The sequence below is a fragment of the Polypterus senegalus genome, chromosome 8 (assembly GCF_016835505.1).
Source record: "Polypterus senegalus isolate Bchr_013 chromosome 8, ASM1683550v1, whole genome shotgun sequence".
NCBI classification, from domain to species: domain Eukaryota; kingdom Metazoa; phylum Chordata; class Cladistia; order Polypteriformes; family Polypteridae; genus Polypterus; species Polypterus senegalus.
In genome coordinates, this window is record NC_053161.1 from 114,424,700 (window position 1) to 114,435,166 (window position 10,467).

General features: G+C 38.3%; 1 protein-coding gene across 16 annotated transcripts in view; it reads right to left on the bottom strand.

Annotated features, from left to right (window-relative positions):
* Window positions 1-10,467, bottom strand: part of ppfibp1b (PPFIA binding protein 1b) — a 197,045-nt gene that overhangs the window by 34,902 nt on the left and 151,676 nt on the right. For all 16 annotated transcript variants that reach the window (XM_039761651.1, XM_039761655.1, XM_039761659.1 and 13 more), the window contains 2 exons: window positions 9,420-9,561; window positions 7,337-7,465 (listed from right to left, as the gene is read on the bottom strand). In XM_039761651.1, the coding sequence (XP_039617585.1) occupies window positions 7,337-7,465; window positions 9,420-9,561 (271 nt within the window). The remainder of the gene's footprint in view (window positions 1-7,336; window positions 7,466-9,419; window positions 9,562-10,467) is intronic.

The following is a 10,467-nucleotide window of genomic DNA, read 5'->3' on the forward strand; positions in this document are numbered from 1 at the left end:
AATTGTGATTGCATTCACTACACTGTTGGCACGCAGACTTATTCTGATAAACTGGAAGAACCCAAACTCTCCTCTTTAAGTCAGTGGGAAACTGATGTGTTATATTATTTAAAATTGGAAAAAATCAAATACTCAGTTAGAGGATCTGTGCAGACTTTTTCAAAACATGGCAGGATCTAATCAGTAATATTTTGAAATGAGTTTATAAAGCACAGAGAATTTGTTGATTTAGGTATTTTTTACAAGCCTTAAATTTTACACCATTTGGCTTGCTCTCTCTCTCAAGGGTGGGGATCGATCTGTTCTTAGCATAATTCTTTTTTTTTTTTGTAAAACTTGATTACTATGTATTGATTATAATAAAATTAATAAAAAAAAAAAAAAAGGATTAAAAGGATAGATTAGATATAGCTTGCTCTCTTTCTCACTCCCCCTTATCCCCCCACTCCCCCATTTTGCCTCCCCACGTGAGGCTGGACCCCACTTCAAACTCCCAGTCCTCTGACATACTTAAAGACAGAGCACGTCCAAAACATTGACAAATTATTAACAATTCTGATTCTTGAACACCTAAAAGCTAAAATTAAGAGGTAACTGTAAATCCCTACTAATGATTTCAACTATCATTTTTAAAACTCATTTTCTGGCACATTCCAAAGGCAATAAAATCAAGAAACTGAACTTCAGCTCTTGCTGTAAAACTGATGGCTGCTGATGTATTCTATTACAACATTTTGCAGGTATACAATATCATGTGCTTTTCACAAGAAGAAACGGCAAAGGCACAGATGTTGGGCTGTGTGCTCTCAAAATTTTACAGCAAAAGGTAGACAGAGAGTTCAAAGTCAAAGGCCACAATGTGTAGCCAAATGTTCAGTTTAGTTTAGTATTTGGAATTCAAAGCATTGTCATTTATAAATTTATTGGTAATCTGAAGATGTATACACAGGGATGTTAATGTTAATGGATAAAGTTTCAACTTCACAACCATATGAGTAGAGAACTACAAAATACTAAATAGAAGTCATAAGCAATTTGGAGAGGCAACGGCCATGTGGTCAGGATTAAAATGTTGGGACTTTTGGAGAGCCCTCTTTTGAACGTGAATAATGAAATGAAAAAAATGGATCATTTTAGGAAAAACAAATATTGCACAAATCTGAGTAGAAATCACTACATTATAAAAATGCATTTTTTCATCTTTGACCCATAGATTGTTTACATAAAGGACAAATGATTGACAATGTGGAAACATTTTTCCAGGTGGAAAAATGGATGAGTAGCCTTGAACTAAAAAAACAAACCCCTAGAAGTATCTAAGATGATACATGTTTAAAAGGAATAGAAAAACTACATTAAAATAACTGGTAGGAAAACTTGAGAATGCAATGGAAAATAAAACGCATACAAACTGTGAGGAGGTAGAGAGAGACAGAGAGAAAGCCCAAATCTCCTACTTCCATATTTGGCAGAATAACAAATAAATAAAAAATAATAGGATGTCCAGTGAGAGTGTAATCAGCTGTTGTAGATACATGTTTCTTATGCTGGGAAAACCTTCCCAGCATTAGCATCTTTCTTACATGACTTTTTTTTTTTTTTTATATATATAATTTGTTTTGTGGTCTAAATTTCACAAAACACTGTGTACTGTTTGAAGTGAACACTTTTTTTCTATCCTGGGAAATGATCATTGGATAGTAATCATATACTCTGAAACCAAACAACTCCAGCTCGTCTGTCCCGGCTGCAATCCATGTGACACTGATCAGTTTATGTAATATATATACATATCTCTATACTAATAAAAAGCAAAGCCCTCACTGACTGACTCACTCATCCATCACTAATTCTCCAACTTCCCATGTAGGTGGAAGGCTGAAATTTGGCAGGCTCATTCCTTACAGCTTACTTACAAAAATTAAGCAGGTTTCATTTCGAAATTCTACGCGTAACGGTCATAACTGGAACCTACTTTTGACCATATATATGGCCATAGCCGGCGGCTCGGTCATACGTGGGAGGCGTGATAATGCGGGACGCAAGTACGTATAGAACAAGGAAGAGCTCCAAAGAGCGCTGAACAAAACGCATTACACAATTCAGAAGGCAGCAAAAGAATATGAAGCAAGTGACGCATACATGCATATTAATGAGTGCAGCTACTGCAGAAACAAAGCACGGTGTAAACCTAAAGTTTAAATTAAGTTCATAGACAGGCTGCCGCTGGCGTTTGTCATGCCCACGATGCATACCATATTCGCAAGATACAAGTTTAATGAGAAGATGCAGGGTTTAAACAAAACTTCTGATCACTTTGTAACAGAGTTTAAATTGCTGGTATGCCAGGTCTGAGCTAACATTAAATAAGGCAGTGGACATCGCCCGAGATTGCACAAGCACAGCTGAGAAGCTTCGATGCATGTACTCCAAGCGGCTAACGTGAACTGACTTTGCAGGACTGGGAAAGGTTAAATTAAGTTCATACACACGCTACCGCTAAATATTCGCAGGCAAATCCACAACTTAATACCGGGAATGCCTGTTAAACATCTTAGATTCACGAGTACCGATTTGGGTAATGATCACTTCGATGAATGAAACCTGTTATCTTTACGACGGTTGACACACACGGAATATAACTTGAACACAACACATCCTCCAAATACGAACCTGATTGAAAGAAATAATGATAATCAAATCCTTGATGACAGCCACACTCATAACAGTAACAAAACAATTACATTGACAATCATGTTACGTTATTTTTAAAATGTTTACTTTTCTTTTTCATAACTTCTGCAACACAGCAGTGATGGATCTGTAAAGTAGATGGATCTCATTGCCTTTTTTTTTTTGCATATAGACAAGTCTTTTAATAAGGTTTATTTCTTCAGTATTTACCGAGCTAATAATGCTTTCAAGTTGTCCCATTCTTTTAGAAACTTCCTGCCTTTTAATGATTAAACTCTTCAAATTATAGAGTTGGAATTATACTGTATTGTAGTCCTGTTTAAATAGTATTGGACATGTTCTGTAAATAATGCCATGTATGCAGCTTATTATGAAATACAAAAAGAAAAAAAGGTTTATATTTAAATGTTTCCTTTAAAATTATGGGCTAATAGAAATGTTAATATTGCAGCCATTAGTAGTGGCTAAATCTACTAAATTAGATGTGCTGAATTTGATTTTAACTTGTTTAAGATTATTAAACTACATACACAATCTTTTTCATGCGGAGTTTCACATGCAGTAAAACAAACGAATATCCTTGATTAAAAAAAAAAAAAAGAATGGAGCTGTAAGCACAGGTTGCACAACTTTTGTCTGAACTAACAGCAGCATCTGATGATGACAGAATTACATACATTTTTTTTGCTTTAAGAAACACAACAAACAGACCCTCTAGACCTACAGTACAGGCCAAAAGTTTGGACACACCTCCTCATTCAATATGTTTTCTTTATTTTCATGACCATTTACAGCACTCCATCACTCTCCTTCTTGGTCAAATAGCCCTTACACAGCCTGGAGGTGTGTTTGGGGTCATTGTCCTGTTGAAAAATAAATGATCGTCAAAATAACCTGACTTCTGCACAACACAACTGCTGGTCCCAACCCCATTGATAAAGCAAGAAATTCCACTAAATAACCCTGTGAAGTGAAAACCATTTCAGTACATAACTCCACATGTGTTCATTCATAGTTTTGATGCCTTTAGTTAGAATCTACCAATGTAAGTGGTCATGAAAATAAAGAAAACACATTGAATGAGAAGGTGTGTCCAAACTTTTGGCCTGTACTGTAATTCAGGAGGTTCAAAATCCCAGAAAACCCTCTCAAATTAGATCAATACAATTCAAATTATTCTACATGAACATATAACAGTTATCTGTAGTAATTTTCAGAATCTATGTTTAAGAATGTGTACACAAAGTTGAATGACTGACACAGTTGAGGTATATTGTCACTATTTATACCACATAACAGCTGTGTTTCAACCCAGCCACAGGGGATGCATAAATCAGTGTGTTTCTTCATGCCGGTCCTAAGCCCGGATAAATGGGGAGGGTTACGTCAGGAAGGGCATTCGGTGTAAATTTTTGCCAAATCAATATGCGGAGAACAATACAAATTTCCATACCAATCCAGCCCCAGGTTAACAATGACTGTAACCAGTACTGTTAGCCAACAGAGTGCTGGTGGAGATTGGGCTACTGTTGGCTGAAGAAGGAGAAGAAGAGGAGGAGATGTGTCCAGAGGCAGGAGGAGAGGAGGAAAGTAAAGAGAGTAGAACTGAGGGTAGGAATTTTGAATGTTGGCAGTATGACTGGTAAGGGGAGAGAGCTAGCAAATATGATGGAGAGAAGGAAGGATGACATATTGTGTGCAAGAGACTAAATGGAAGGAAAGTAAGGCCAGGTGGCTCTGAGGTGGATTCAAATTGTTCTATCATGGTGTGGATGGGAGGAGAAATCGAGTAGGGGTTATTCTGAAGAAACAGTATGTTAAGAGTGTTTTGGAGGTGAAAAGAGTGTCAGACAGAGTAATGATTATGAAGCTGGAAATTGGAAATGTGATGATGAATGTTATTGCATATGCCCTACAAGGTGGGTGTGCGATGAATGAGAAAGAAGACTTTAGATGAAGTGATGAACAGTATACCAAAGGGACAGAAATTGGTGATTGAAGTGGATTTAAATGGACATGTTGGTGAAGGGAACAGAGGTGATGGGTAGGTATGGTGTTAAGGAGAGGAACGAAGAGGGTCAGATGATAGTGGATTTTGCCAAAAGGATGGATATGGCTGTGGTGAATACATATTTTAAGAAGAGGGAGGAACATGCGGTGACGTACAAGAGTGGAGGAAGATGCACACAGGTAGATTACATCCTATTCAGAAGAGTCAATCTGAAGGAGATTTAAGACTGCAAAGTGGTGGCAGGGGGAAAGTGTAGTTAAGCAGCATAGGATGGTAGTCTGTAGGATGACGTTGGAGATCATGAAGAGAGTGAGGGCAGAGCCAAGAATCAAATGGTGGAATTTGAAAAAGGAAGACTGCAAGGTTGGGTTTAGGGAGAAGGTGAGACAGGCACTGGGTGGTAGTGAAGAATTACCAGACAGCTGGGCAACAACAGCAGAAGTAGTAAGGGTGACAGCAAGAAGGGTGCTTGGTGTAACATTTGAACAGAGGAAGGAGGAAAAGAAAACCTGGTGGTGGAATGAGGAAATGCAGGAGAGTATACAGAGGAAGAGTACAAGGGGATACGGCACAAAGTGAAGACAGAGGTGGAGAAGGCTAAAGAGAAGGCGTATGATGAGTTGTATGAGAGGTTGGACACTAAGGATGGAGAAAATGACCTGTTTCGATTGGCTAGACAGAGGGACCGAGCTGGGACAGATGTGCAGCAGGTTAGGGTGATAAAATATAACGATGGAAACATACTCAAGGAGAGTGTGTAGAGAAAATGGAAAGAGTACTTTGAGAGGCTGATGAATGAAGAGAATGAGAGAGAGAAGAGGTTGGATGACGTGGAGTTAGTGAATCAGGAAGTGCAACAGATTAGCAAGGAAGAAGTAAGGACAGCTATGAACAGGAAGAAAAATGGAAAGGCCGTTGGTCCAGACGACATACTTGTGGAAGCATGGAGGTGTTTAGGAGAGATGACAGTGGAGTTTTTAACCAGATTGTTTAATGGAATCTTGGAAAGTGACAGGATGCCTGAGGAATGGAGAAGTTGTGTATTGGTGCCAATATTTAAGAATAAGGGGGGTGTGCAGAGCTGTAATAACTACAGGGGGATAAAATTGATGAAAAACAGCATGAAGTGATGGGAAAGAGTAGTGGAGGCTAGGTTAAGAAGTGAGGCAATGATTAGTGAGCAGCACTATGGTTTATGCCAGGAAAGAGCACAACAGATGTGATATTTGATGGAGAAGTAAAAAGAAGGCCAGAAGGAGTTGCAGTGCGTCTTTGTGGACATGGAAAAAGCATATGACAGGGTGCTTCGAGAGGAGTTGTGGTATTATATGAGGAAGTTGGGAGTGGCAGAGAAGTATGTAAGAGCTGTACAGGATATGTACGAGGGAAGTGTGACTGTAGTGAGGTCTGCGGTAGGAGTGACGGATGCATTCAAGGTGGAGATGGGATTACATCAGGGATCGGCTCTGAGCCCTTTCTTATTTGCAATGGTGATGGACAGGTTGTCAGACAAGATTAGACAGGAGTCCCCGTGGACTATGATGTTTGCTGATGACATTGTGATCTGTTGCGATAGTAGGGACCAGGTGAAGGAGACCCTGGAGAGATGGAGATCTGCTCTAGAGAGAAGAGGAATGAAGGTCAGTAGGAACAAGACATAAAACATATGTAAATAAAAGGGATGTCAGTGGAATGGTGAGGATGTAAGGAGTAGAGTTGGTGAAGGTGGATGAGTTTAAATACTTGGAATTAACAGTACAGAGTAACACGGATTGTGGAAGAGAGGTGAAGAATAGAGTGCAGGCAGGGTGGAATGAGTGGAGAAGAGTGTCAGGAGTAATCTGTGACAGATGAGTATCAGCAAGTAAGTGAAAGGGAGGGTCTACAGGACAGTAGTGAGACCAGCTATGTTATATGGGTTGGAGACGGTGGCACTGACCAGAAAGAAGGAGACAAGAGCTGGAGGTGGCAGAGTTAAAGATGCTAAGATTTGTATTGGGTGTGTCAAGGATAGATAGGATTAGAAATGAGTACATTAGAGGGTCAGCTCAAGTTGGACAGTTGGGAGACAAAGTCAGAGAGGTGAGATGGCGTTGGTTTGGGCATGTGCAGAGGAGAGATGCTGGGTATATTGGGAGAAGGATGCTAAGGATAGAACTGCCAGGCAAGAGAAAAAGAGGAAGGCCTAAGAGAAGGTTTATGGATGTGGTGAGAGAGGACATACAGGTGATGGGTGTAACAGAGCAAGATGCAGAGGACAGGAAGATATGGAGACTGATGATCCGCTGTGGCAACCCCTAATGAGAGTAACCGAAAGAAGAAGAACAGCTGTGTTTCATAGGTTATTTTGTCTGTGTGCTTGAAATGTTGCATAGTACAGCATTCAAGCCCAAGTTCATATTTATTGTCATATCCTCTCATACACAAATACATTTTGTATATTTACAGATATTTTTTTCCCCATTAGGGCATAAGTTAGCTGCCTTTTTCAGGATCACATAGACAAGACAAAGCAGGAACTGACCCAGCAGCCCTAGCAACAACAATAAAGTGCCTGTGTAATAATACAATTTTACTATTAACAGATCTGCAGTGACTGATAACAGGCAAAACAAATGCTGAATGACTTACTTGTTAGCATTCTGTAGATCACGAGACCAGCCCAGTCTAGGTCCAGCAGTTGCTCTAACACCTCCTCTTTTAAACTCAGTTTCAGACATCTCATCGGGGTTAAACGTAGTAGACTGACTCCTTTTAAGTCTAAAAGCAATTACATGCATTGATGCTGTTATTTAGATGCAAATAAATTTAAGGAACCAGATGAGAGCACTATTTAGAAAAATTTTATTGTGCTACTAATTTAGCACAAGAAAGGTGAAATTAAAACAACAATGTAATACATTTTGTGTTATATATGTCCATGTAGGTGCAAAGGTAGAAAATGCTTATATGCAGACATAATGTGATGAATGTCAGTCTTTCAAATTTTGGGTAGTAGCAAACAAAATAATAACACACAACTGAAGCTGGACTAACACAGATACTAATGTGGATTAGAATTCAACAACAGACTTTACTGAGATCTGGTTTATTGTTCACTCATCAATTGTCTGGTGACACTGTCCAAATTGCATGGTCGCTGGCATCTGGAGCCCATGTTGGTGGCTTGAAGCACAAGTAAGAATTAAGCCTGAATGTGGTTCCTGTCATTGGCTGGGATGCCATTTAACCTAACACACATCTGTGGGATGTGGAAGGTAAACAGGTCACCTACCAAAAGATCCACAGAGACATAAGGAGATGGAGCAAACCCTACAACAGACTTTAGAAAGACTGCAGTATTAATGACCAGGCCATTTTACTTGCCATGCATATTTAGGTCTGATAAATAGAAGCATCATTTTTTATTCGTATTAATTACTTTGATTTATTAAAAAATGTATTTACAGTAATCCCTCGCGGATTTTAAATGTAAGCATATCTAAATATATATCACGGATTTTTTGCTGGTTCGCGGATTTCTGCGGACAATGGGTCTTTAATTTATGGTACATGCTTCCTCAGTTTGTTTGCCCAGTTGATTTCATACAAGGGACGCTATTGGCAGATGGCTTAGAAGCTACCCAATCAGAGCATGTATTACATATTAAATAAAACTCTTCAATGATATGCTCTCTCTCTCACCCTCTCTGCCTGATGGAGGGGGTGTGAGCAGAGGGGCTGTTTGCCTAGAGTATACGGACGCTCCTCTACAAAATGCCGCTTTATCGTGGTGCTTCGGCATACTTAAAAGCATGTATTGATTTTTTGATTGTTTGCTTTTCTTAGAGAGCGCTCTCTTTTTGACATTCTCTGCTCCTGATGGCGCTCCTTTGAAGAGAAGATATGTTTGCATTCTTTTAATTGTGAGAAAGATCTGTCATCTCTGTCTTGTCATGGAGCACAGTTTAAACTTTTGACTAAAGGGTGTTATTTCATGTCTAGAGGGCTCTAATAATGTTAACATTGTGGGAGAGTTTATAAGGGCATAAAATATATAAAAATAACCATACAAACATATGGTTTCTACTTCGCGGATTTTCACCTATTGCGGGGGGGTCTGGAACGCAACCCCCACGATCGAGGAGGGATTACTGTATTATATATTTATTGTGCTTTGAGAAGTTTGTTGTTGCTATATCTGCAGAAAAATGCAGATAACTCTCTTCTGTAGACATCTCTTGCAAAACAATGAATTGAGTATTAAATCGTACGTCTGCATTTTAATACAAGTAACACTTACTATAAAGCTACTTTTTGCATTTATGTGGACATACAGTTTGTAGTCATAATGCTTTATAATCCAAGTCTGATGGACAGACATCACAAAACATGAACATCTTTGTCAATGTTCCTAATGTGCGATTAATTACTAGAGCCAGTGGTAAATAATACATTTTGTTCAGAAGCTTCCTCATTCGACCCCTTTAATGAAACACAGCCAAACCTGAGACCACAAAGATTAAAATAAGCTTCAGAAATGGCTTTATTATAAACAAAAATGTGATGCAAACATAATACAAACATTTTTAATCCTTTGTGTATTTGTGTTTTTTTTTTGCAAAATATAATTTTTTTATAGCCATTTTGGAAAACTTGTTTACAGCTGCCAAGAAAGTGCATAAATAATCCTCAAATGGAAAACACCAAAGATCTTGCCATAAATTAAACTTACTTTCCAAAAAACCTCATGATTCCACTGGTCTTCTTCTTTGACTCCGGAGATGAAGGTGAAAAGTTTGAGCTATCAGTCTCTGCAGATCTTTGAGGAAGTCCTGCCAGATCTAGACGATCACTGACATCTTTGTCTGTCTCTGCTGCAGGAAATTGTCAGATTAAAGAATTATTACAAATATTTAGAACAGTTTTGTGTGCAACTCAATAACAGGTATTTTTGTCATGGTGTCATTCAGCGACAGCATTCAAATGTTTTTTTATACAAATTCTAAACTAGAGAATTACCATAGATAATCACATTCATGTGGTAAAAAGGACAATTTAAAGAATGTGAAGCTGCAAGCAGCCAATTGATGCCACCACACAGTGTTATATGGCTGATGACTGACTGAATTTAAAGTGTGCTTCATGTATGTATACTGTTTGAAAGGAATAGTTTTCACTTTACATTGCATGAAAGAGGACTACAGAATAAAACTCAGCCTGCTTAACCTGAAATACCTTCTTAGTTTTGACTCCTTCCTGAGAAACAGTGATGTTGAATGTCCTGAAGAACTTTAAAGATTTAGACGCTTGAGGATACATATTTGGATACCACTTAGACATACTAAAGATTATTTTGCTCCAAGAAGCTATTGAAGGTGCTTATGAAATCCAAATCACTCTATCCACTCTGAATATTAATTACTAAACTGAAATTTAATTTGTAGCATGTAGTATCTTTTAGAATGCGTCATGCTTACACCCATAGACGAGCAGTTACCAATAAGTTATGTCCCTGCAAAGGTAATGTTTGTGTGTGCACCACCAGCCAAACTCCATCTTGCAAATTTTAGTACGACAAGAGTATGTATAAGCGGAATTCATGACGCTTTTAGGTTTGTGGATTCTAAAGGGATCTGCATATCACAATGAGAGAAAACAGATTACTTTCAAGCCTGAAAAAAGAATTAAAGACAGATCTTTTTTCCTATAAATAATGACTTGTTTAATTACATGAATGTGGATTTTTTGTTGATTATCTTTTTCTTTTGTAATTAAAAGTT